At 39.8% G+C, this 27511-nt stretch overlaps 1 protein-coding gene across 2 annotated transcripts in view; it reads left to right on the top strand.

Annotated features, from left to right (window-relative positions):
* IFT81 (intraflagellar transport 81) overlaps positions 1-27511 on the top strand; it is a 45298-nt gene that overhangs the window by 1286 nt on the left and 16501 nt on the right. For both annotated transcript variants that reach the window (XM_017814441.1, XM_017814440.1), the window contains exons 3-11: positions 905-1085; positions 3948-4037; positions 5070-5135; positions 5453-5563; positions 6827-6911; positions 14178-14341; positions 16616-16711; positions 18641-18787; positions 26800-26949. In XM_017814441.1, the coding sequence (XP_017669930.1) occupies positions 905-1085; positions 3948-4037; positions 5070-5135; positions 5453-5563; positions 6827-6911; positions 14178-14341; positions 16616-16711; positions 18641-18787; positions 26800-26949 (1090 nt within the window). The remainder of the gene's footprint in view (positions 1-904; positions 1086-3947; positions 4038-5069; positions 5136-5452; positions 5564-6826; positions 6912-14177; positions 14342-16615; positions 16712-18640; positions 18788-26799; positions 26950-27511) is intronic.

The following is a 27511-nucleotide window of genomic DNA, read 5'->3' as shown; positions in this document are numbered from 1 at the left end:
CCTTGTGGAGGTTGGGATGGGATCCCAGGTGCGGTGCCAGAGCTGTTGCCGTGTCCCTGTGGATGCGGGATGTGGTGCCAGGTGCGGTGCCACACCTGGGCAGGTGCAGTGGCGGGCGCTGCCGGCAGAGGGCACTGCCCGCCCGGCAGGGTCGGCCCGGCCCGGCCCGTCCCCGCAGCGCCCGAGGCGGGAGCGACTCACCTGCGCCAGGTGATGCCCAAGTCCCGCGCCCCGCCCACCCTGCCGGCATTCCCCGAGACTGCCGCGGGGAACCAGGAGTCGTCCCTCCTGGCTTTATCCTTTTAGTGCGTTATGGGGGTTTTATCTGCCTCAAGGGAGCAGAATGGGGATTCGAAATTGCAAACTGCCATCACAGAATCCCAGAACGGTTTGGATTGGGAGGGATCTTAAAAACCATAAAACCATCTAGTCCAACCCTCTGCCATGGGCAGGAACACCTCCCACTAGACCAGGTTGCTCCCAGCTCCATCCACCCTGGCTTGAACGCTTCCAGGGATGGGGCACCCACAGCTTCTCTGGGCAACCTTCTCTGAGCGTCCCCACCCTCATAGGGAAGGATTTCTTCCCAGCATCCCACCTAACCCTACTCTCTGTCAGTGGAAAGCCATTCCCCTTTGTCCTGTCACTCCAGGCCCTTGTAAATGGTCTCCCTCCATCTTTCCTGTCGGCTCCTTCAGATTCTTCTCACCCTGGAGCCTTCTCTCCTCCAGGCTGAACAATCCCAATCCTTTCAGCCTCATCATGAGCATTTTCTCTTTTAACAGAATTAAGAAAATCATTAGTCAAGTGGAGAAGGAGCTTCAAAACATTGCAAATTCTTTGTTCCAAGCCAGCATTCCTTAGTTTGAGATTTTTTGGTGTTTTCTCTGTCATTGTCACACAGAAGTGCTTTTCGCCAGGGGTTGGTTACTGGGAGCAAACCTGTCATTCATCCTCTCTTACACTGGCTTCTGCAGAGGACCCATGAACTCAAGAAAAGAGCTTACCTGGCACGTTTCTTAGTGAAACTGGAAGTGCCAGCAGAGTTTCTCCAGGATGATACTGTGGCTGACATCAACAAACAGGTACCGTTTTTCTTGAGCACCAACGTTTTACATGAATTAAAGTGCCGGTGGGAGGAGGGATGAAAGAATCTGGGAGTAATGTTGGCATAGAGGATGAACAAAGATTCATAATAAGAAATAGATGTCTTGACTACTTTCCTTCCAATAACCCTGAATTTGGAAATTAATAGGCAGTATTGAATTGAAAGGCTTTCAGCCCATTAAGTACTGGGTGCCAGATCGTGTCCAGAGCCATGTTGCCCTAGACAGATTTTTATTTCTTAATTTTTTAACATCTTTTTTTCTTATGAACTATGACATTTATGTTTTTAACTGTAAATTACCACTTCAAAGCAGTCCAGAAAATGTTGTCACCAAAAGCCAATGTCTCCTAATTATCAATTGATTGTATTTGGTAGTCATGATTGTCAATTGATAGTATCTAATGCCTAATATTTGTATTAGCCTTATTCTGCTTTTGCTTCAACCATTTATTTTTTTGTGAATAAGTAAAAGATTTCTCTTCTCTGTGCTGACATTCCTACTTATTATGTTCCCACTTCTTTTGTGAGCATTGAATGTTGATTTTAGATAGTCAGACTGGGTGGGTTTGAATTGTAAAACTTCAAGTGAACCAAAGTTATGGGTTTATATCTGTATTATCTGAGGTACATATTTACTTAAATTTTTTTTATCCAGTTTTCTGTGACTTTTGTTTTATGAAACCACAGTGGTTTTTAGTGTTTGTAACAGGTAACTTGATTTGTTAACTGTGCACCAGCAAAGCTGAACAGTCTGACTGAAGCTTGACCAAGCCTTTTGGTTTTTTGTTACCTCTACCAATATTTGATTTATAACTTGGGATAACTCAGCAGAAGTAGTAAAGAGAGAAATCAATTCAGATTGTATGTTTTTTCATATGTCACAGTCTTAATATGTATAAATATCCACCTCCATAATTTCCATTACATAAGATGTGTTCCTTTTTGGAATTACAGTAATAGAACCATCTTATTAAACTAATACCCTGCTGATTAATTCAAAACAGAAGCTGGGGTAATAGAATGCCTTACTGCAGTTTAACATGACAACGCAAATATTTAGATACTAATGAATTAAAGAATTTAGCCTAAATCATTTAGATACAGGCTTGCAGTGGTGTCTTTTAAGAAAAATTTCAAATATTGAGGGTTTGGACACTTTATAACACAGTTGGGTTTTATGGCTGTGTAGAATCAAACTCAAATGTACTTTTTAAAATTATTTATACAAGATACTCAGCATACCTGCCACCTTCCCACTGTGTTGAGATTTACACGTTGGATTGGCTGCAGTTTAAAATTTCAAAAATTAGCAACTTCAGGCATTAGTTTAGTTGTCCAGTCTTCAGTGAATTGCTCCCAGCTGCCAGGAATCTTTCTTTCCATATAGGAACCTGTGTGTTCTTTGGTCATTTGAGTGTGTCCCATATTCCAGGTGCATGTGTGGGTACCCACAGTGAAAAGTGAGAGCCTTCCCTTTGTTATGATCCATCAAACTGTGCTCTGCCCTTGTTTGAGTCCTACCATTGGTCTGAAATTTTGTGTCCATTAAGGAAAAGATTTCCTAAACTCCTCTTCTGACAGAGGTAGAGACACACAAAGGAAAGCTGTTGGACAGCAGAAGTGGTGAAAGCACTTGCTCAGGGACCACCTGGTATTTCATTTTTGTTCAAGGACTTCCACAGTGCCTTAGTGGCATCATGGAAAACAGCTGGGTTTTCACTCCTAGCTTGTTCCTCCTTGTCCAGCCTGTGCATTCCTTATCACACCTTTATTTGCCATTCAATGCAGCTCTTTCTCTGTGGTTTTATCTTCTTCTCAGTAGCCATTTTATTGCTATTTTTTTTAATTCATTCCAGCTTGTCAGTCCGTGCTTGAAACTGCAACAACCAGACCTGAGCAGAGCACTCTGGATGCTGGTTCCCCAGGGTTTTATAGAATGGAATTGCTGCTTCACTGCTCAGGGCTTTGATGCCTTTGTTTGAACTGGCCTTTGCTGTTGCCATTTTGTGTTCAACTTTCGTATCAACTTCTCTTTCCAGGAAGTAAAAAAATGACTTGATATTCTCTTTTTAGATTTTTCCATCTCATTGAATGGCTGTTTCTGTGGAGATTATCTTCCCTTATACCTCAGCTTGCATTTCTCCGAGTCGAATCTAAATTTATTTCCTCTCCATATTTCTAAACTCTTTCTGTCCCCTGTTATTTCTCTACCCACACAGACTTTCACACTGCCTCTCAGTTTAAGATTCCTGGTGGGCACTGTGCTGGTGTGGAAGTAGCACACTGTCTCCTTCTCCCTGAGTGCTGAGCTGCATCAGTCAGTCCCTGTGAGGTACCTGGGTTATGCAACGTGTCACAGCCACTCCTCACGTGTTACCTCAGCTGTGCTCTTGGGCCACTCTGCAAATTCAAGCCCCATGGCTTCAGTCAAGTGTTTTGTTAGGTCAGGCTCTTCCTTTTTGGGCTGATAAATGTATGGATGTGATATACACAGATTTACTGTAAGAGAGAATAATTTGTTAATATGGATTTGTCCCTCTCAGCTAACATCTTATCTCTCTGCTTTGAAAATACACTGTTGTGTTACAAGGGAAGAGATGAAAATACTGAAGAAATTGTGAAATTCTGATTGGACCTTTAAATGCAAGATAATGCACTGTGTTTTTTTAGTTTCTGTTTTATAAGTTGACAAGATTTTGCAGTGAAAAAAGTGCATTTTATTCTTTTTCTCACCATATTTCTATGTCTACATATACTATCATAGTAATAAAGTGATGTGTTGATCTGAAAATCCCCAGACACAGAGCTCATTCTGCACGATTTCTGTTTCCTTTTGTAGTATGAAGAACTCATGGAAGCATTTAAAAACCTGCATAAGGAGTATGAGCATCTCAAAATATCTGGTTTATCCACTGCAGAGATAAGAAGGGTAAAAAAAAAATGCACAGCTTTTCTTTGGTTGTTTTTTGAAGCCACGTTTTTGTTGGGTTTGTAAGTTGTAGAGGCCAGAGCTGGTGGGCTCTGCAGCTGCCTTTTGGAAACTGTGCTGTGTTGGCAAACAGAGCAGAAAGTCTTTGCTCGTGCTCAGAGCAGAGCTTTCTGGAGCAGATTGGGGAATGAGGCTGCCAAGACTCTGTTCAGCATGATTTCCAAATATTAGAACTCCATTTCCTCTGAATGCAAACTCATACAAAACCTTTTGCTTTCCTGATACAGGGTAATAATTCCAGAGGGTGTTGAATGAATTAAGAGCTTAAGTCAACAATGATGATGAACCCGTGTGGATAAAGTGTTAAGTAAAGATATTTGCCCTGTTTCAGCAAAATAATTAAGCCTGTGTACAGCTTTCCAGGGGACATATAGACAAGCCAAGCAAATGTTGAGATGTACATTTGGAGAATTTATTTCCCTTTCTCTCATAACTATCAATCTGTGGAGTCCTGCTGTTGTAAAATAGGATTAAAGGAAAATAATAATCAGATACATATTTCAGCACTAGAAAGTGTTTCTTTTAACACAGTTCTAATACAAAAAGTGGCAGCAGACATCCCTCATATGCAGCTTCTTGCAGAATGGTCTGCCAGGAAGTGGGTAATGATGGTGACATTAAGAACATATGTCAGACTGCATCCGATGTTGAATTCGTGCTGATTTTTCCTTGGTGGTGTGTGTTTGTTTGTTTTTATTTTAGAGAAATCCACCTGCATTTATCTTAAATGTTCACACTAATACTCAGGGATGCAGATGAGGAGTGTTAGCACAGAGGGAGTGGGAACTGTGGGGGAAGTAAGAGAGATTGGAATCCTGGGTGTTCTGATCGTAGATCAATAAAATTACAACCACCTCCGTATATTCAGAGAAGAATTCTGATTTTCATATTAATTAGAAGAGAATTTAGTCCAATCCAGCGTACATGGTAAATAAATTAATATTTATTTATGTATTTTTTTCTGCTTTTCAGGACATCAGCGCAATGGAAGAGGAGAAAGATCAACTGGTCAAAAGAGTAGAGCGTCTCAAGAAGAGGGTAATAAGAGAAGTAACACTGTTCCGTTTCAGTGTCATAATCCTTGGCTTGCAACTCTGATTTTGGAATGCAAACAGGGATTAAGATAAACATACTGTATGTCTAGGAAGGAGTCGAGTAACTAATTGACCTACAGGGAATCTCCCAGGCCTCAGTCCAGGGCTTTTAAGAATCTCGAGTCCAGTACTTTGCTGTCATTTCTGAGTAGTAACGTGCACGGAAAGGAAGTGCTAAGTGGGCTTGTGAGACATATGATCCCTTTAATGTATTTCTCAACTATCTGACAGCAACATGCACTATTTATCCACTTGCTGTAGGTGGAGACAGTACAAAATCATCAACGGATGCTTGAAATAGCAAGACAGCTCCGCTTGGAAAAAGAGAGAGAAGAATCTCTGGCCCAACAGAAACAAGAACAAAAAAGTCAGGTACTGACATGAAAACATACCTATTAAAATAAAGAGCTGTGGACATTTGTTTGGGAATCAGGCATTTTAGAAAGACAGCAGGACCAACAGTAGAGAGTTTCTCCCGACCCCAGAAAATGAAATCCCATTTAAAAGATCTATGTAGGTTTTAAGGGAAGAGGCTTGACCCTGCAAGTTTTGAACAGCACAGTGAAGGTACTTGGCTGCCTCAGCTGCCACTGACATCATCCTTGAGCGTTCCCAGGAAACGTTCCATGACTTACTGCCGGAGCACCCAAAGGGAACTCATCATATTTATGGGAGTGAGCAAATGTTTCCTTGGTTTGATTTCTATCTCTGTGCATCTGCACCAAGATTTCAGGGGCTGAGCAGCACAGCAAGTACCTCAGCTTCTCCCTTGGTGGGGGGAATATGTATTCAGGAGCAACCTTGGGGTTTTGGTCCCTGAGTTTGACAAAAGTGGTGTCCTGAGAAGCACTGGAAGCTGTCAGCACATTGGATGTCAGCACCTCTGAGTATGAGGGTGGGTTTTATTCCTGACCTATGTTGTCAAAACAAGGTACTTTCATAAAATCCGGTGCCATTTTGTTACACCATCTCACCAAATTCTGTAGCCTGAACTGCAACACTGTAATAAAAGGGGAAAACCCCCCAGATCTCCTGTATTGCAGTCTGTGTCTGCATGTGGAATCAATGGGAATTAGTAGCTCTCAGGCTGTTGGGTCTTTGCTTGAACCTGCATGAGATCACAAGTAAAATGAATGTGACGTCCAGCTAATTCCAGTTCTTAGTACACATCTCCATAAATCATAAAAATGCAAATCAGCTGGGGGTTGTTTGGCAAGAAACTTTCCATCTGCTCTTGGGATGGACGGTGGATTGCTGTGACAACTCAGCTGCATTGCAGGGACTGTAGGATAAGGACAGGTACCGCCTGCAATCCTGATTCTTGCTGCCTTTTGTTGTTGTTGTAATGCTCAAGCCACTTATAATTTTGGTTGAAAATTGCTGAATGAAGTTCTGCCATAAAGTATCACTTGGGAGAACAAGAATCCTCTCTTCATTTAACATTAGGGAATATCAAATAAACCCAGGCCAAGTGTTGAAAATTTGGTCTGGCACATTCCCTTGTGAAACAGATCCTCACCAGATGCTTAGAGCTGCCATTTTTTCTGTTTGGGGTTCTTTTGCTCTTTTGGTTTAGTTGTTTGAATATGTATTTCCAAGGGATGAGCTTATGTGTGTCCAATTCTCTCTCCAAAGTTGTTCCATGCAGAGCAGAGGCTGCAGAGAGCCCAGCTCCAGCTGAAGGAGATGCAGGATGCAGTAGCTGATTCAAAACCTGAAAGTAAGTGGTGATCTACGAAGGGGTTACACTTCTCTGGCAGAAATTAAATCAAAACCTCTTGCTCAGTAAGAAGTTTGTCTTTTCTAAGCTTTTATGCCTTTTGTGTTTGTAACTGGGCATTGGTGAAATACTGCTTCTTAAAAATGCTCTCAGTGAATGGACAAATACATTGAATACTGTTTTATTCAGTGTTTTTTCTAGTTACCTTCTATAAAATATTTGTTTGAAAAGCTTTAAGGCCTGTTTCTTATTGCAGTGCAATTTTGTGCTGTAGTTTTGTAGGGTACCAAAAATAAAGCTATTTCCTAATTCAGCTTTTTTTAATAGACTGTAGATTATATTTAATTATATTTATATACACAGCACACTCTTTTAATGTGTGTGATTATAGATATATAGATATAAATATGTAGATACTAGATATATCTATATGTTGAAGCCTCTATATTTATATATTAGTATATTTGTTTATATATCAACATTCTTTGTTCTCTCTATACAACTGTAATTTATTGAGCTGTATGTTGCTGAATTACATTAATAACAGCAAGATTACTTCTCCTTGTTTTCAGTGATATCTCAGACTGAAAATAACTAATGCAAAGTAAATTCTATGCCTTGTGGAGTGAGTTAGTTCTACATGCTCATCTATAACAACAGGAGGTGCAAGGAGTTGCAGTTACTAGAGAAATGTGTAACTGACTGTCTCCAAAGGACAGTTTGACAACCTCCAGGTTTCTGGTGATTTAATCACTTTGAAGGAAATGTTCCAAGGATTATCCAGGCAATTTGACACCAAAACTGAGAGTCAGTTTAGAGTCACAGAATCATAAAATCTCCTGAGTTTGGAGGGACCTTCCAGGATAATTTTTGAGGGTTCAGTGTTTCAGACATGTGTGATCTTTGCAAATCACTGACCCCTTTCAGTTTATTCCTCACATTTGATTATTAATAACACATCACAGGACTGACAGAGGTTTTATGTGCTGTTCATGCAGGTATTGGGGTGGATTTATTGGGAAATACTTTATTGTATGGAAGATAACCTGTCCCTTCCATGGGGCTTTTCCAGTTGAATTCTGTGTTACTGTGGTGAAAAACATGCCATAGAAACATGTATAAATTAATTCCAAAATTATAGAATCTGGCTATTTCTCAATTGAAATTTAGTAAACCAAGTCATTGTCCTACTCTTTCAAGAACATTTGCTGTTTCAGTTGCATCACTGAACTGCTTTGGCAGCTCCTCTGAGTTAAAGAAGTTTTTTTCAGTCTCCACCTCGTGTTGTTATTACTTTGTAATTTTACTTCATTTTTTTATGATGCTCATCAGCCACTGAACCACAAGTGGAACTAAGGGAGTATCTGAACCATCTTCTTCACTCACAGGGCCCTGCAGTGGATTTTATAACTGCTCCTTTTTTTGCAGTAGCTATCAGAGAGTTTATACAGCAAAGCTGTATCAACATTTCTGTTTTAGTTCCTGAGTTTTTTAAAGGCCAATGGAAACTTGATGGGTTCAGTTCACAGAAGCAAAGGTAACATAATAAAAAGCCAGTAAATATGTCATGTCATCATTGAGATGAAAATAAAGTTAACATATTTAATTTCCTTATCTTGAGTCCTACTTGCAGGGGAAAACAGAAAGTATTTAGATGTTCCGAAGCAAAGCTTGGAGTCATTACTTAAGAAAACTTGTGTTGAAATTTTGCCCAGACAAAGACTTCAGGACTCAGCTCTGTAATTGCTCTTCCCCACTGGAGTTACAAAGGCACTGCCTGTAGCAGCAATTACAGAAAGCCAACTGTTTTTTTAATAATTGAAATTAGGTGACCACAGCGCACTGCATAGTGCATTTATTTTAAAAGCTTCCAGTTATTTTAAAAGCTTTGTTGGGTTACAGTTAGCACAATGTATTTTAGTTTGAAGATTCCCTTTGGCTGCCTCAGCTGCCTCCTCATAGCAGTGTAGTTTGTCTGCTGACAGTCCAACAGCTGGAGTTTCACTGGAAGTGAGATCCTTTCCTTTAAAAGAAATTTCTTCAGTTTTTAATATTTCACTGTTTTAATACTTCCGTTCTTACTTCCTAGCCAAGATAAAATGTTAGAAGTTGTTCATGAGTAGAAGCTTTGTTGTTTGTCTTATGGATTTGATGACTTCATAATTAATGTAGGATGAAGTGCTTTAAAGAAATGGGAAGGAACTCTTTAAAGAATGCAACTCCCATGTATTCCTGAGAATCATTAGCATATAATTAGCATGAGTCTGCTTGAATGTGCCAGGAAAATACAGCTTATGGTTAGCAGGTTCTTAACTCCTAGAAACATAATATTTAGAAGACTTTGTGTTGTATCACTGATTGTTATGAGCTGTTCTGGAGACTAAAATTGATGATGGTTTCACAGAACCTTCCCTGTTTATTGACTTCAGCCCTTCCCTATTTCTTAACTTCAATACTACTCAGGATGTTGTTCAATTAGAAAGGGATTTGCTGCTGGTAGCCCTGAATAACCTGAATTTGCAGATTCTGGAGGGTTTTCTTCTGTTGTTGTTCTGGATATGAGTTATATTTTTATTAACACTGGCCACCAGTTTGAGTAACCATAACCCAGCTCATGCTTTCTCTCCAAGATTGCCACCTTTTTGCTCTGATTATCTCTGCTGGCACAAACACAAATTGTTAAACAAACTGAATGACTGAAATTCTTCATCTCTGTCTACTTTGCAGAACATTATTCGTCACTTTATTGGCGAAAATGTGAAAAAAGTGGATGAGTAGCTTGGAAATATTGATTAAAGAATGTGTTAAAATGATGGTTGATAAACAGTAAAATGTGTAATTTATAAAATTCATTAAGTTTATGTGTAGTAATAGATTTAGGACACTGGGAACTTCACAGACACCGGTCAAGGAGGAATTGCTTTGTACAGATGTCTATTTTCTTTCATTCTTGATGAAAAATAGAAAGTTAGCAAGCTATTATTTATATATTCCATTTGATAGAAAACATTAGCATTTTTCTTTTTCACAGAACCACCTTTCCCTAAAATTCCAAGGTTAAATGATCTCCTCCAAAACTACAGACCACATTGGAATTAAAGTTCTAGAATTATTTGGTAAAAGAGACTGGCTCAGATGGAACTTTATTTCCGTCTTTAGAAGATATTATTTATTATAAAGTCACTGACAATTGATGCAAGGGGAGGGTTAAGCAGTTTTAAGATAATTTGTTTTTAAGGTCTTTGACTCTTGCACCTCATTTTGAAGAACAAACAAGGCAGCAAAAATTCAACATGACCTCTGTTAAGAGGATTCCAAGGAGTTTAGTGGAAGGTTTAGAAAGAAGTGGAATCATCACCCAGTGGGGTTTGGCTCTTTTTTGTTTAGTATTTTCACCAGATTCCTGCAAGAAAATAGCAAATGATCTCTGGGGAAATAAAAATAGGGAAGTGACTGAATAATGAGGAGACTGTTGATTTGAAGTGACTGGAATCACTTAGGAAGCCAAGCCCATGCCAACAGGTTCTATTTTAAGGAATAGCCAAATTCCACGGCATTCCTCCAGGAATAATGTATATGCAATGTGTTTATGGAATGTGAGGCTCTTTCCTAGGAAGTGACTCTGCAAAGAACTTGTGAGTCAGGTATAAAAATGGGGGAACAGGAGCTCCCAGTGTCGTAAATAAGGTGATATCCATGTGTTTGTTTCTGGGAGAAAATGCAAGAGCAGAGTCCCACTGCCCCTGGTTTGGGCTCTGAGATGTCCATCACTGCAGCCTGTGACAATTCAACACTCAAGAAGAACTCTGAAAGGTCAGAGAGGTTTCAAAGAGCTCCAGTAATAATTATAAACATGGAGAGCATAATTTACAGTGGCAAATTCAGGAAGCTTTTCAGATTTTCAAGGATATATTGAAGGGATGATTGATCTGTCAGTGTTTGCATGTCCCAGGCCTCTGTTTAATATCCCTGTTTAAAATCCCTGTTTAAGAAAGGGAAAGTGGAAGTGCTGGCGTTGGAAGCTGTGGAGGGAATCATTTCAGTCCCTGCAGAAAGGGATTTGATGTTGGAAGTCTATTCCAGCCATGCCTTTGTTGTGCCCTTCTGATGTGATATTGAACAAAGTATTGGCAGAGAATCTATAAAATGAGGGTCCCTCTCTCTTTTTCCCCCCTTTTAAAAAACTGAAGTCCTGTTGCAAATGGTTCTGGTCCAGGATGTGCAGTTGGCATCCCTATAGTGGGAAAAGAAGTGGGAACCTGAGCGTGAGGTGAATCAAGTTTAAAGTCCACCAGCAGAATTATGCAGAGAAAGTCGCCTCTCCTCTACATAACTGAGCAAGCAGGAATAAACTCTTTTCTCCCATCCCTCTCTCTGAAATAATAATAATAATAATAATAATAATAATAATAATAATAATAATAATTATTATTATTATTATTATTATCATTATTATTATTATTATTATTATTATTATTAAGAAAATATTTGAATGGAAAACATGAGGAGTTGCTCTGAATAGCTCTGCACATGTAAATACGTGGTTGGCAGAACCTTGTTAAAATAACCTTAGGGCACAGAGCCAGATTTCTGTGCCGCTTACGTGTGTACGTTTTGTAACCATAAGTCAATGTTGAAACATTAAAAACAGAATTTATATGTGTAATGGAAAGATTTGAAGTATGATGGCTTTTTTTTTTTTCCCCCTCTCTAGCCTGGGAATTTGCAAAAGAATGTTTTTCACTGTAAAAAACAAAACAAAAAACCCCCAAAAGCCCGAACCAAGAGCTGCTCCATGTTTGGGTTTTTAAGGCTCTGTTAAGCAGCTAAAGTAGCTCTTCAGTAGTTACTTCTCCATATGTTGAATTGAAGAGCAGGGAAAATATATCCAATGTATTTAGGGAAGAAACATTAGTCATAAGGGATGTTGACATCATGTCTTTCCCCATCAAGATATCAGGTTTTAACTCGCTTTGTTGCTCGTTGCACTGTCAGGAATAAGCACAAGAACCAGTCAGGGTGTGACAGGAGCTGGGAGCAACTCTGAGGTTATTTGGGAAATAAATCAGATAGTGATCAAGGTTATAGCCCATGAAGTCAAAAGGTCCCTGCTCTTATGAAAGCTCTTGTGGTTCTTTGCTAAGTTTATTGTCTACGACAAATCCTTTGGGCTGCACATTTTGATCAGAAAATTGGAACAGCACAAGAAATAAAGTATAGGTTATATATGCAGATATTAACCAAGAAGTTAATTTTATTTAATTAAAATATTAATATTTCATATCCAAATAATCAATATCACATTGATTTCCACACCACAGACCTTGGGCATAAATATCGGGTTGGGAGTTGTGTTCCAGTGAGTTCTGAGGTGATAATTCAGCTCCCAGGGGATGTGGGAAGCAGCTTTGCTGCATTTGCAGAGGTGGGAGATTTCTAGTGAGACACTAAAATGTGGTCCTTCCTGCCCCGCTCTGTGGTGGGCTGAGGAGGATTGGAATGGAATTCCTGTGGAAGAAAGAATTGGGAAATCTCTCCCAGGAAGTCCCAGTGTGTTTCTCAGGTGCAGCTGCAGTGCCAAGGACACGATGGCTGTTCCATACACAGAGTAACTTGGTTTTCCCACTCTGAAACCAGTGTGGGGGCTGTTTTGCATGAAATAAATGGCCTCTCCACCAAGGGGAGAAGGTCCTGCTGTAATGTTGCTTTCTATAAATGCAGAAACCAACAAACTAAACTGCTGGAAAAGAGGAATTCCCACTCATATTTAGTTTGTGTTGACTTGCCTTTGTTGGCAGCTCTGCTTTCCCCAGGGTCTGTTTTCTTTCTTCCAGTTCTTGAGGTTTTCTCAAGAGCTAATGGCTTATTTCCCCTCTGGCAGCTTTCCTGGCAGCCTGGGCTGGGAGCAGGGGGTGAGGAGGATCTCTCAGGGCAGAGTGGGAGAGGTGAAGAGCAGCAGAATGAAGGGGGCCCCTTTTCCTGGGCTGTTTCACTTCATTTTGACCTTGTTTTATCAGTCAGGCTCTTTAGCCTGAGAACCAAAATCTGCTTTCATCTACATCCTTTCCCATCTCCGTTTCAGCAACATCAGCTGTACTTTTGTATCTGTGTGCTCTTCTCTGCTTGTGCAGTAAATGAAAGAGAAGAAAATTGTCAACTTCTTGTTTTTCTTGGCAATTTTCATTGCAATTCCATCTTCTCCTAAATATGGAGAGAACAAAAAACCCCAACTCCAGCAAGCTATCTTATAAAGCAAAAGAACCAGGAGTACTTACCTTTTAGTCATCTAGATCATAAAAACTGCTCTGAAATACACGTTCCCACTCTCATCTGACATGTAACTTCCAACTCCTGTAGTCCTTGGCACAGTTGTCTCAGAGGAGTAATTGCACTAAACTGCCTGTTGTCAGTGCAGACTCTGCAATGTAATTTAAATAGATGTTTCCTTTTATTCTGTAGCATTTTTCTACCTGTGAATTGTTCTTATCTGTATGTACTTGGGTTTATTTATAAATTAACTGTTAAGGAGACTGAATTACTCTCTGTACAAGAGCCAAGTCTTACATGGTAAGATATAGATGCATTAAGCTTGTGTAGAACAAAACTTATAAATGCCATTATTCAAGAATTTCTTCTTGATTTTATATTTAATTGTTATTTTCTGCATTCTCAGTCTATAAGCTTCCTGAGATTAAACATTTGTTCTTATAAGAAAAAATAGTGGCTATTTACAGGGAGGCCTGTATGAGTGTCCCAGCAATATAAAAGACCCTTAAAGTAGGCATACATTAAACTCTGCCCATTTTAAGGCCTTTTTAGATGCCAGATGGAAAAAAAGCTTTATTTTAAAGATGAAGCTCCAAGGATATAACAAATCTGTACATGAGCTGGGTCAAATTCAGATTTTTGTACAGATAAAGGTTTAATGGCAGTTTATATCAGTGCCATGTGTTGAATTTTGCATCTGATTCAGCTGGAGTTTCATGTTAGAAGGGATTTACTTGTTTATCGATGAAAAGAATCTGTCAAGGAGTTAATAGTTGTATGTTAGAGGTGCATAATAACACCTACTGTATTGTTTTAACATCCAGATTAAAAATTTAAATCAAGTAACTCCCTTTCTTTGAGCACTGAAAAGAAGACTCAGATGTTATGCTGCTGTTATTGTAATCAGCTGCTAAAAACTCCAGTGTGTTGGGGAAATCAAACTTAAATTACCTGCTACATTGCTTTTATAGTCACACACTGATTTCATTTGTTTTTAAGGTTTAATGAAGAAACTGGAAGAGGAGATAAATTTCAATTCCTACCTGGTTACTGAAAAAATGCCCAGAGAGCTTGAGAGTAAAAAGGCCTCAGTGTATCTCCTGCAGAAGGTGGTTGCAGAGCCAGCCATGACTCAGTCTGATCTCACTGCCCTGCAAAGTGAGGTGAGGGCACCAAGGTTGCACTGAATTGTTCTGGAGCATAAGCTGAGCTTCTTTTACACTCTGGTGTTCTTATCCCTACTTTATACCCTTGAGAAAATGTTTCATTCCCTTCAGCTGTAAAACCAAAGGATAATGTCTTAATCACTAAATGCAAACTCTCAGATAAGTTGTTGGGTTTTTTTTAAATGCTCACAAAACAGACACAAACAAACAAACCAACCCCAAAACAAACCCCAAACCCAATCATATCCTTAGGTGCTATTTAGGAAATTGTGTTGGCAATTTGGAATGGTATGAGCAGAGCTGGTAATCTAGCACTAAAGGGTTGGGTTTTTTCAGATTTCACTTGTTTTTAACTCTCAGAGACCTCGAGGGGAGTGTTTATACCAACACATACACAGAGTTTATAGAGGGAACAACATTCCCTGAGTGATGGGTCTTCACAATGTGATGCCTTAATCCATGTGCAATGGCTCAGAACTCTTTAGTGTTTGGAATAGACCTGCACTGTTTGGTTTAATTGTGAAGAGCAAAGGAAATTTGGCCATCAATTGACTTACCTTTCTAGATCTTTTCAGAAGTTAAAAGCAAATGGTGTTAGAATGAAAAAAAATCCCTATTTGTAGGATATCCTACAAATATGCAGAGGGATTTGTTGCCACACAAGTACATTTATGTATTTCACTCTATGAAATTTTCATATTTGCATAATCCTAAATGAAAGATTAAATGTCTAATGTTATGTTCTAGAAGAATTTAGAAGAATGCTAATTATTAGTATTTCTATTGATGATGAAGATTACAAGATTACAATGGAGTCAGCAAGGGAGGTGTTTAATACTCCAGGATGTCCAGCTCAGGTTTTGCTATGAAATGGAGATAATGAGGAAGCAGAGTATCCATGGTTAGGGATGACAGCATTAATAACTGGGAGATTAGGGCTGAAATAATAAACCAGCTCTGTGATTCAGCCTCTGCTTTCCCAGATTATTCCCTCTAATGAAAACAATATTTGTGGCTGCAGTTATGTCTTTCAGACATTCTTGAAAGCCTGTTTTGCACGTTTCTTTTCCGAGTGTATTGTTGGGTTTTTGGCAATGTTTTAAAAGGCTCTGAGTTTTTTTTCTCTTTCTCCATGATGTAACCTTTGATTTTTTATATTTTGGAAGTATCTTCTTCTTGAAAGATAATAAACCCATGTCATACACTTGGCTGTTATCACAGCATGGCCTTAGATATTTTTTTTTTTTTAAGTCAGCTTTTTATTATCTCAGTGCCTTAAAAAGGAGCTGAACTGCACTAAGCATGTTACCATCATGCATTTTAGAATATAAAACCCAGGAATTTATTCACACAAGGGAATTCTTATGCCATTTTCAAATTCAGGCCTGTTCTGCCACTAATAGAATAGAATTCACAGGAGATTTTTTTTTACAGGTGTTAGAGTATTTTTAGTCCTGTTGAGCTCTTTTTTTGCAATAGTTGGTTTTCCAGGCACATGGATATTGCTCCCAGATTGTCAGGGTGATGCCCAGCACTGTCCCTGTGTTAGGGTTTGACTCCAGGGGATTTCAGCACATATTTACACTGCTGCCTTATCAGCTCCCATCTAGAGAGCAGAGAATTAAAGGAAGGTTGCCAGGGCTGTGGTTTCCATGGCTTGGGAGAGTCCCAGTGTGCTGGGAAAGCTGGAATCTGCACACTGGTGTGTCTGTGAGCTCCAGATGCAGCAGCTCTGAAGCTTTGGCTGGAATGAAGCTCAACAGTTTTGGGATTAGGAGCAACCAAGTGCATCTTGTGGCAGGAAAAAAAAGGTGCCACACAGCTGGAATATGATGGTCTGTGATTTCTCAAAGTATTGATGAAATTTTTATCCCTTAATCTTTATTTGCTTCTCTTTAAACTTGTGGTTAAACTGTTGGATGAAAAGGAATTTTAGTTAATATTGATAAAATGGCATTTTTCACTCAGAATGTGGCAATAACAGTCTTTTCCCTGTACCAGTTCACTGCATTTTCTCTCCACATGCACCACTTTACTTCATTTTCAGGGCCAACATCGTGTTTCTGCCTTATCATAAAGGCACAGAACTGGAAATCCAAAAACAGCCTCTTCCTGGCCAATACTTAATGACTCACGGAGCTTTTTGGGTCTGTTTCTCTGTTTTAGAAAAGGAACTTGCTGGATGGTAAATCTGGGTTGCAAAGCATTTAATTCTTGGAGAAGAAAAAGAAATCAAGCTCCTTTTCCTTAGTTTTCTGCTCTGTCTTGCAGATAAATGAAGTCAATGCACAAATGAATCAGCTTACTGAGAAAAGAATGATGAAGTATGAGCCAACAGATAGTAAATTTTCCATGTATCGCCAGCAGGTAAGAAGGGAACAAAACTGTGTTTTAAGCAAAAGCAGGAGATAAAATCAGTCACTGATTGTTTTACATGCTGGGGTTTTTTTTTTCTTTAATTTATTTAGCATAAATCAGAAATACATAATAATGGAGGACAAAAAGAAAAATGAAGAGCTGTTGAACGTGTGTGTGTTGAGGGCTGAGTCAAGCAGTTGCTTTCAGCAGTGTCAGGGAACGTGTATTGACTGCTGTCCTTGCAGCACAGCAATTCTGGAAGGATCATTTTGGAGGAGCTATTTTGGTAAAGCTCCAGCTGTGGATGGATTCTCAAAAGGCAGCACGAGGGCTGCCTGCTGCAGCTCCATCCCCTCCTAGTGTCTGACCCCATGCCATTTTCCCCCTTACATCTATTAAGAAGGAATTCTTTGATTTATTTTTTTTTTTTTATCCTGAGGCTATAAAATAATCTTGCTACAAAATAGGCTGTCTGGTCTAGTCTTAGTAAATTCACAAGTAATAAGAAGGATTTATGAACCAGGAGATTTTCAGAGCTCACACAGAAACCTGAGTGGTTCCTTTTCCAGGCAACCTGCACCGCTGCTAATTTTATGGAAGATTTTCGTGATGCTGCTGGTGGGGATGGCTTAAAAAATAAAAAGGCTCAAGTAAAATGTATCAGTGGGAAGGGAAAATTGGGATAAAATGTATAATGCAGTCCAGCCACAAATTCAATGTGAAACACACCATTTTGATTTGTAAGAGATGCTCTTCCCGAAAGAAAATCCTGCTCTGGAATGTGCTGGTTCCAAAGGCCAGCTGGGCTGTGGTGGAGAGGAGGATCTGCCCCAGGAGTTGAGGTTGCTCAGAGTTGGGATCTTTGCTTTCTTCTGCCAGGACCTGGTTCTGTTCCACAGAATAATCATCTCTGTTGTACCAGTTTGTCACTGCAGATCCCTGGTGAGCTCCAGGGCTGAGCTCCCACCCCAGCACGATTCTGGCAGAGATATTTTTAGGAACAGAGCTGGTCCTTTCAGCTGAGTGTGAGAAAACTGGTGTGTTTTGGCTTCGTTTTTTTTGAGTTTTCCCTTCCATTTGAAGAAACCAGCCATGCCTCCAAATTCATGCACGTGCATCTAAATTAACCTGTTGTTTTATTTTAAAATATGTTTCAACAGGATACTTTGGCAAGATAAAAATCCCTCTTTTTTTTTATCCCTGAACTAGTGTATATTATGTTCCCAAATCTGTCAGCTTCTGCTCAAAACTCAGGTATTATTAAATATGCGGTCTTGTATAAAATATTTTTCAAATGCTTTATATTCTAGACTCAGAAAGAAAAGCATAATCTGTAATCTGCACTATTTCCGTGCTGTATTGCTTTATTCATCATCTTCCAGCTATTTGCCAAGATTTAGTGGCTCAGTTCTGCTTTAGTGTAACATATTTCTGTAGGTTGGAGTAGGTTGGAGTTATAAAAATCTGTATTATGACATTTGTGAAATCTTGGATAACTTTCCAGTTAAGCCATGTTGGTGTATCTTACATATGCACAGAAAGGGACTAAACAGGAGAAGTGGAGCAGCTAAAATGCCTCCCTTTTTCCTCAATGAAAGTGAAAAAATGAGGGGAAGAAATGTAAATGTAAAATGTAAAATATATCCACTTGAGTCTGGGCAGAAAGGGTGTGCTGGAAATCTCATCCACACTGGAGAAAGTTGGGATCCTGCTGCCAACTGCAATGAGGCTGTGATTTAACCCACTGTATATAATGGATATATTTGATATATACATCTATTTATATGTTTCCTTTGCAGTGAGACATGCTCACGTTTCCTGAGGAAAATCAGTTTCTGGCAGTTCAAATGTGGTTTCAGGGGGGCAGTGCCTGAAACCTGATGGGTTCCATTTTCCTACTGATCAAACAAGGCAATTTTGACTTTCCTGATCCTGCAGGCATCCATAATTTCCCGGAAAAAGGAAGCCAAGGCAGAAGAACTCCAGGCTGCCAAGGAGGAGATGTCCAGGCTGGAGAGGCAGGTGCAGCAGAGGAGCAGTCAGGCCCACGAGCTGGAAGGCTCTGAAATCCTGACAGAGGATGAGGTATGGGATGAAAACAGTGGAGAGAAGGAAGAGGGGGATTTTTAAAGAGATGGATCAATTTTTGTTAACTCACAATTTCCTTTTAACTTTACACTGCAAATATAGTTGCTCCTTCTACAGTGTTTTTATGGTACATTGTCAAACCACACCATTGCCACAGATCGGCCTCTGGTTTTTTAATGCACATTTTTGTCATCAAATTCCAAAATTAACATATTTGAAGGCTTTTTTTTTTAATGTGCAGATAATACAGTGCTGTCCAGTGCTTCCAAATGCTTTCCAATATTTACAGTGCAACAGTGCTGAATTTTTAGCTATTTTCAAATTATTAGTTACAATTATTCACATGGTACCTAATCCATTGCAAGGTCTGTTGGGCTGTCCTAACATTCCAGATTCTGGATCAAAATATCATCACAGTGTTATGATGGGAAATAACTGAATACAAAGGTCAATATAATTATAAATTGTATATAAAGTCTCTATGATTATAAAGCATAATAACAGTAATTATCAGTTAGTCCTGTGGTATTTATTCTCCACAAAAGTTTTTACTTGGAAAGCAAATTTCTCAGACTCTCTTTTTTCTCAAAAGTTTGCACAGAATAAAGGAGCTGCAGCTTAGTAGTGGTTTGTCACCAAAATAAATTGACTTTTCTCCAGCCAGTAATTTTTCCCAGTTTGGGAGAAGCTGCTAAGGGCACTCACAGGCAGAGTCACTAAACTGAAGAGTATTTTAGCTGCTTCATTCTCTGACTTAATATATCTTTTCATTCTCTCACATATTGTCTTTGTTTGCCCTGCCATCATTTATCCAGAGGAACATTTCATTTGCACTGCCATCATTTATCCAGAGGAACACACTCTTTGCTTGCTTTTTCTTTGTTTTTGTGCTTTTTTTACTTACTACTCAATACAGGGAACGCCCTTTGTAGAAGGAACTCCCTTCCTAATCCCATAGGACATTCCTGCTCCACAAAACCAGTTTTGTTTTAAAGGAGTCTTAAAGAGTAAAGTGAGTATGGATGAAAACTACAGGTGGAAGTAATGGCACGGGGACTTGGAAAAATTAAGATGTTGATTTCTCTTCCCATCACATATTGTATCACATTCCTTAGGCAGCAATTATAAGAAACCCACTGGATTAGATTTCTCTGCAAGGTTTTCAGCCCCAGTGGGCACATTGCTGGAGTCTTTGACAACTTTTTAAGCAAAAATAAAAGCAGAAATCTGACAATCTGTGTTTCGTGACATGTGATGGAAAGAAGTGTTTAATTAATCAACAAGAATGCATTACCAAGACAGCAGCATATGTTTTACATTATCTGCACATTCACTGTAAGGTAAGAAATAATTCCTGTTGTGCCTGTTCTTGAGGGGGACAGGAAACTCTGATCCATAGAAATTCAAGGAGAACAGGGTAGGAGGGAAACCTCATAAGAAGGAACCTTGTAAAATGCTCAATAATGAAAAATTCAAGTTAATTGTCTGACACAAGGAAGAGGCTCAAGACAGGAAAAGGACAAGACCTGTTTTGGACATGACCCGTGTTCCTTCTGTTCAAATATGTTCTGCTCTTGATTTTTAAAATATTTTCAATTTTACAATACCTTCATTTTGCAGAGTGAAGGATAAATGACTGAGCAATTTGGAGAAAACCATCAGCTTAAAATCAGGAGTGTTTGTCTTTCCACTGCAAGCATTTCCTGGTTTGTAAAATACTTTCTTCAAGGAAATATGTATTGGCAGGGAAGCCAATATATACATCCATGTCCTGGTCTGTTTTATTACTTCCTTGGGTGTAGTGCAGTGGTACTCACAGGCACCAGTGTAAAGCAGTAAAAAGGGTGTTTCCTATGGCTAAAAAACTAGGAAAGGATTTGAATTCTTGATGATTTTTGATGGCTGCTTTTTCAAAGGTCCTGATTTCCTCATCTGTAAAGTGCAGACAGTGATATTTAATTCCTTTGGAAATGTTGGCTGCCAAAAATGCTGCACAGGGCCTCGTGCTGTAAATTTTGCATCTCCTCAAAGTACCTCGCAAATGCACATTGCAGAATCAGTCCTGCCTCAGAGGGGAGGTGTGGGAAGCCAGGACTGATGGATGGGATGGGGCTGGGAGGGAAGAGGTGATGGAGCAGGTTCTCCCTCATCAGTGCCAGCCTCGGTTCCTCACCCTCAGCCTTTTGCTGTAGATTAGTTTCCAATATGTTCTGCTTTAGGATTTGTATGTTCTGCTTCAGTGCTCTGTTTCTGCAGCTGTGAGCCAATAGCAAAGGGAATGGTGGTTAATGCTGTGGTGAGTCACTGTTGCAATCCGTGGATTCCGTTGGACATTCACCCTTCACTTTGCACTCTGGCAACCAGGAGCTTCCCTGCACTTTCCTGTTGCAGCCACACACGTTTTACATTCAGTTCCTCCCTTTTTAAAAGGGAGAAAGAGGCTTTTTAACAAATAGCTTTGCTGTCTTAAGTTTAAATGGATTTTTTAATGGATATTTTAATCCCATCTGAACGCTACAGTGAAATCAAGGCATTATATTTCTCCTATACCCAGTATTTCTAATCTCTTTGTCTCACCTCGCTCTCTCCTCTTACATCATGGCACTCCCAAGACTTGGCAATGGAAGAATCAGCACCTTTGCTCCCAAACCAGCATTTGGATCTCTAGTTGAGGTCTTCTTAGCCCTTCAATCACCAAAAGGTCAATCCTGGCTTAGCTTTTCAGGTGCCAGCGTTTTGCTTTCTTCCATAGTCATAAAAAGGAATGTTACAGCATTCCACAGGGTTCCAGAGGTTGTACACCTGGACAGAACTCAGAAGAAACAGCAGGGAATAACCAATTCATTTACATCAAACACAAAAAAATGAGAATAAATTGTCTGCTTTGGGGATTATGAAATCTTTTTAAGTGCTTCAAGCCAAGTGCACCAAACAGAGGCACAGTTGGCGGCTCCTCGCTGCAGCTGTCAGATCCTGAAAATTGGGGAATCACATGTTGACACTTAGAAGGCTGGATGGTTCAATTGCAAGTGATCCTGGGTAAAGCTGGGATATTTTTAGCTCTTTACACAACCCATTGTACTTTTCAGAGTTCAGCACAGGCCCCCAAGAACCTTGAGCTGCCCAAGGCATGGGAGCAGAGCAGTCTCAGAACTGCGCTGAGCTGAAGGAGCTGAAATGAATCTGGGATTGAAAATGTGGCAAAGAAAGTCCTCTCACTTTGTAACAGGTGTGTGAGGTTGGAATATTCATTTACATAAGGAGTTTAGTTATTTTTCCATACAAATGCTTGTCCATGCCAACCTGCTCCTTGGAAAATACAGGGAAAAAATGTTTCAATTTGCAAACAGAGAAAACAGCCTCAGACCATAGATCTTGTCTCAAAAACTGTCCATTCACCTGAATCCACCAGGAACAGTTATCTCACTCCAGACTGGGTGGGTGGATTTTGAAGAGAGTAGCTGTAAAGGAGCTCATGACTCAAATGTTCACAGAATAAGAGAATCCCAGAATGGCCTGGGTTGGAAGGGACCTTAAAGACCCTGCCACGGGCAGGGACACCTTCCACTATCCCAGGTTGCTCCAAGCCCCATCCAACCTGGCCTTGGACACTTCCAGGGATGGGGCAGACACAGCTTCTCTGGGCAACCTGTGCCAGGGCCTCACCACCCTCACAGGGAGGAATTTCTTCCCAGTATCTCATCAAATCCTTCTCTCTGTCAGTGTGAACCCATTTTCCCTTGTCTTATCTCTCCAGGCCCTTGTAAATGGTCTCTCTCCATCAGTGTGGGCTGGTTTAAGCCAGAACCCAGGAAATGTTGTCCTGTCAGTTGTTGCCTTTCCCTCAGCTCTCCCTCAGGCTCTAGCAGAGTCCCATTCCAGTCCATCAGAGGCTCCTTAGACATGGATACTCAATGCTAAGGAAGAGTTTTCCTGGCTGAGCTGTGCCACAAACAGACCGTAGGATACTTTTGTTTTAATAGACTGAGATCCTACTGCTTGTGCCTTTTAGAAGCTCATCCTGTGTATGAGTTATTAACTCTGTCCAACAGTGGCTGTACTGGCTTAAATTTAGAGCCTCTTAGGAAAAAATATGGAAAACTGTCATGATCAGGAACTTTTCTTAACTGAATTTTAATACTTTGGACAGTCTGTATCCTGTTAATTAGTCTAGTTAGAAATTAAAACATCTGTTCCTCAGTTCTTAAGGAAAATAGAGATAGTCTGCTAAGATTTTCTTCAATTATTGTGCTTATGCAAATAATTTTATTAACAGAACTGGTTATTTGGAACTTTGGTTTGGTATTTCATAAAGAAATACTGGTGTTTTTTTACAAATAATACTTCTTTTTTTACAAACAATACTTTTTTTTTGTAGTACTTTTGTATGAAGAATTTTTTGATTACAATAACACAATCAAATTGCTGCACTAATCCAGCAAATACTATTTTAAAAGATTTGACTCTAAAGTGAGGGATTTATGTGGGATTTGTTCTTTTCAGAAAACAAGCTTATCCATTTTGTCCTTTAATGATAATCTTGGAGTAAGAACCTTGTGAAAACTTCACGTGGAGCAAATGGGAGTTTTAAAGAAGTGATGGGCTTGTAGTGAAAGCACAAGACTGAGCATTAGAGGAGCTGGGTTGGGATCCCAGTTCAGTCCACTAAAGCACAGGCTGGTGTCCTTTCCTGGAGGGGGGTCCTGCCAGGCTCTGCATGGTCCTGGAGAAGCCATTTCAACATCCCTGATTTGATGTTGTTGTGTTTAGAACTGTTGTCATATTTAATAGCTTCACTAAGCGTGGTGAGACTTAATGTGGTCATACCAACCTCTCTCAGATTATAATGAATGGAGAAAAGCATAAAGGAGGTGCATTGCTGGATTCTTCCAATAAAAATGGAACATAATGCAGGAAATCTGCCCAGGGATGGTGGATACCTGCAAGACATTGTATGAGAGATCAAAATCCTGCTTTCATTCAGTGTATTCCATAATCCACATTCCACACTTATGTTACACTCACCCATAAAAATAGCCAAGTGAAAAAGCAGAATCTTTCCTTGCTTTCCTTTGGATGGTTTTTGTGTCTCCAGGGGCTCTGCCTCGATCAGCAAACAGGGGCTCCAGGCTGGTTTGCTTCAACTGCTCACTCAGTGCCAGCACTTGGGTCTTGTCCAGTCATTTAATCTTTGAAGCTCGAATAACTGTTTGTGTTAAATGACTTGAGAAAGAAAAGCTACTGGTGGACGTGGCCTTGACTGGAATATCACTGCGGGCACGGGCAGATCCCTGGGAATTCTGTAGGATGAGCCTGCTGAGTTTGGACACAGGGAGCAGCTGAGCTGGTCTATGGGAAAATGCTGCTGCTCAAAAGTGGATTCCTTTGGTTACTTAACTTTAAAGTGATGTGGCCAAGCAGTGTTGTTCCTTTGTGAACTCTTCAAGTTATTTAGAAGACCTTTTACCACAGTAAAATTCAAGGGTTTATAGCATTGCAAGGGCTTGAATTTTTCATCTCCACAGAGGTGGAGGCATGAGATTTATAAAGCCTGAGAAGCAATGCTGACATAAATGAGAACAGTGGTATTTTACAAGGAGCTTTCTTTTAATTTTTAGAAACCTACAGAATGATTCTCAGCTTTTAGACTGAAGAAACCTAATTTTATCATAAGATACCTACAAGCTGCTGATTTAAAAGGAGTAAAATCTAAGAATTCCAGCTCAGAATTTGGCCCTGGATCTAAAGGAGCCTTCAGTCAGAGAGGTTTTAAGGGACTAATGTGTGCTGCCTTTGGAGTAGATCAGGTCTTTTGAAAGCTCTGCCAAATTATTGATTGATTTTCTACATAGGTTATAATTTTGCTACCATTGTTTTTGTCTTGTTTTACCTTGTTTGCTGCAATAATAGCTGTGTGAAAGGTTAAGTTTGCTTTTAAAAAGCCAGAGATTGTGCTGAAAGACTGACATCCACCTCCTAAAATGAACAGGTTTCACTTGTCACCATGAGCAACCTGTAGTTCATTTTGGATAAAATTTGTATTATACAGTCCTAAGTTATCAACTAATAATAGAACAGTGGTGGAGTCGGTTTGTTAATCAACAAGATCCTTTGACTTCCATTGTAAAATACATTATGCTTTGAATACTGAATATGCAAATACTCTTCCTCCCACTCGAGCTATTTTCAACACCTTAAAAGTAACTAGAGAAGAGAAGAGAATAATAGTTTGCTTTTCATCCTGGGATCCACTGACAGAAAATCATTCAGATTCGATAGCTCTGTGTGGCCACATATTAAATTTAATCCTGTACATCATCCTTTACTATATTCCACTGGTCAAATGAAGTATCTCAGGAACTACTTGATCAAGACTGTGCTTTCTTTAGATTTTCCTCAGTTGGAGGGCTTGTATTTATACTTTCGGAATCTCTTAGAAATCACAGAAAACTTGGTATTGTCTAAGCAAAAAAAAGTTCTTTGTATTAACTAAGAGGATATACTTCAATTTGCTGGGAAAAGGAATAAATTCTGTTTTGACTGTATTAAGTAAAAATAAAGCGTGTGACAGTGGCAGAGCTGCCTCAGCCGCGCTGGGGCTCAGGTGACCTTGTGTATCCTTGTCCTGGGTAGTAGCAGGATGTAGGATGTTATCCCAAAGCCACAGAGAGGCCAATCTGCATAGAGCACATTGAGTAATTTGTGGGTTTGTTCTTTCACCAAAAACGTTTATAGCTTTTGGCTTTAAAAATAGTTCTGGAGCGTAGCAAGAGAGAGGCAGCTTTGGCCTAGATATTGCACAGGATGGCAGATGAACAGGGTTGATTTCATTGTGGGCACCTTGCCCAGGACACTTTTTATAGAACATACAGTTACTCTGGGGGTTCTTAGCCTGTGGTCACATTGGGTTTTTTGGATTTATTCTTTAGAAGGGAGAGGGATAATTTTGCAAAAAGAAAAAAATCACGTAAATATAAAAATCTAAAGTAATTTTATGTTTGAATTTTAAACCTGTGTCAGTGGTAATGGGATTCTTTTTCCTCCTGGGGCTGCCTGGTTTGTGCTCCCTGCACACACTGAACCCTCCTCGTCAAGGGGTGTTCTGAAGCCTGTTCTTACAACATTTACTCTAATAAATTTTATTTGCTTTCCATCTCTTAGTGCATTTTTGAGCTGTGACAGGCATTTAGCTCATAGCTGTCATGTAAAATCCAAAGGTAAGAGCTAAGCCTGTATGACAGATGGAAAATATTAAGGCAGAGAAAGATATTACCTGGTTGTTTCAGCCTCTGGTACTTGGTATGTGTTAGAAATTCAACACACACAGGTTCAGGTGTAAATTAGCTAAGGCTGTTGGTCTGTAAGGGTTTGTATTATTTTACTTAGTCTTTAATAAAAATATAAATTCTCCATTACTTTAGATTTTGAGTGAAATAGTATTGCATTCTCTGCTTCAGGGCAGGGGTTCTGCTTTTATTTGCCTGGTTTAAAAAACTTAGCCAGTGATATTTAGATCTACAAGAGTCAATGAGAGAGAACAAGTTTTAACTATTGAGAACATTTCAAGATAGCTTTTCCCATGCCCTCTTCCCTTCCAATTTTCCTGCACTCTGTTGCTGTGTTTTGGTCTGCAGAGCTCTGGGGTTCTGGTACAAATGCAAATTACTATTGCATTAACTTTTTTATTATCCATGATTCTCATAACGTTTTGCAAAGAGTATTTACTTTTCCAGCTGTCAAATGGCCGTGAGCAGAAGGGAGTGATCTCAGGATTACAAATGAGTGCGCTGGGATGGAAAGCAATGCTGGTTCTTTTGATTTCACCCAGTGAATAAATGCAGAGCTGGAAATAAATAGACCCTGGGAATCCTGAATTCCAGCCCTCTGTTCTAAACACTTCATCTTCAACGTGCAGGCCAAGGAGGATAATTACATTTTACACAGCAACAGGCTGTGATAAGGCCCTTCTTGCTCTCAGTGGGATGAGTTTGTGTTCTCTCTCTCCCCAGCTCAAGCAGTACGTTAATAAGCTCCGGAGCAAGAACACACTTTATAAAAAGAAGCGCCTGGAAATAGCAGAAATTACAGCTGAGTATGGAATCCTCCAGAGGACAGAGGAGCTTCTGAAGCAGCGCCACGAGGCCATTCAGCAGCAGTTGGTAACATGAGCATGTGCTGCTCCCACAGCCCTCCCTTCCCTGCTAACAGCCATAGGATCCCACGGATGCTGTCGGGATTCTAATGTACATCGTCCCAGCTCCTGCTGTCCTAACCCAGAGAGCCATCAGGGTATAGAATATATTTTTATCTGTTGACTGTGGAGCTGCTGTACTTTGTGTTCAGCAACTGTCAGCACCGATCTGCAGTTTCTTTTTAGACTGAGGGGCTTGACCCTGCTTTTTAAAGTCAATGGTAGGTCTGCACGAACTCCAGTTAGAGCAAGGCTGGGTTCTTAAATTAGTTTTTGGTATCCACAGATGTAGTAAGGGCTTTGAAAACGATCAACAGTGAGTAGGATTCAAGTTACTGCTGTAAAATATATAGGAATAGTATTTAAAAAAAGAGCAGGCAGGAAGGAAACATTCCAGCCCCAGAATATTTAGAAGAAAATGCATTTAAATTTAAAACTGGATGAATCTTTCCTAAGCCAGAACAGCAGCAGCAGGATTTCTCTCTGGATAACTGTAAGCATTCAGGGAATATACATTCATCCCAAATGCA

Source organism: Lepidothrix coronata, unplaced genomic scaffold (genome assembly GCF_001604755.1).
Source record: "Lepidothrix coronata isolate B3197 unplaced genomic scaffold, Lepidothrix_coronata-1.0 Scaffold44, whole genome shotgun sequence".
Lineage (NCBI taxonomy): Eukaryota > Metazoa > Chordata > Aves > Passeriformes > Pipridae > Lepidothrix > Lepidothrix coronata.
This window is presented reverse-complemented; position numbering and strand designations above follow the sequence as displayed.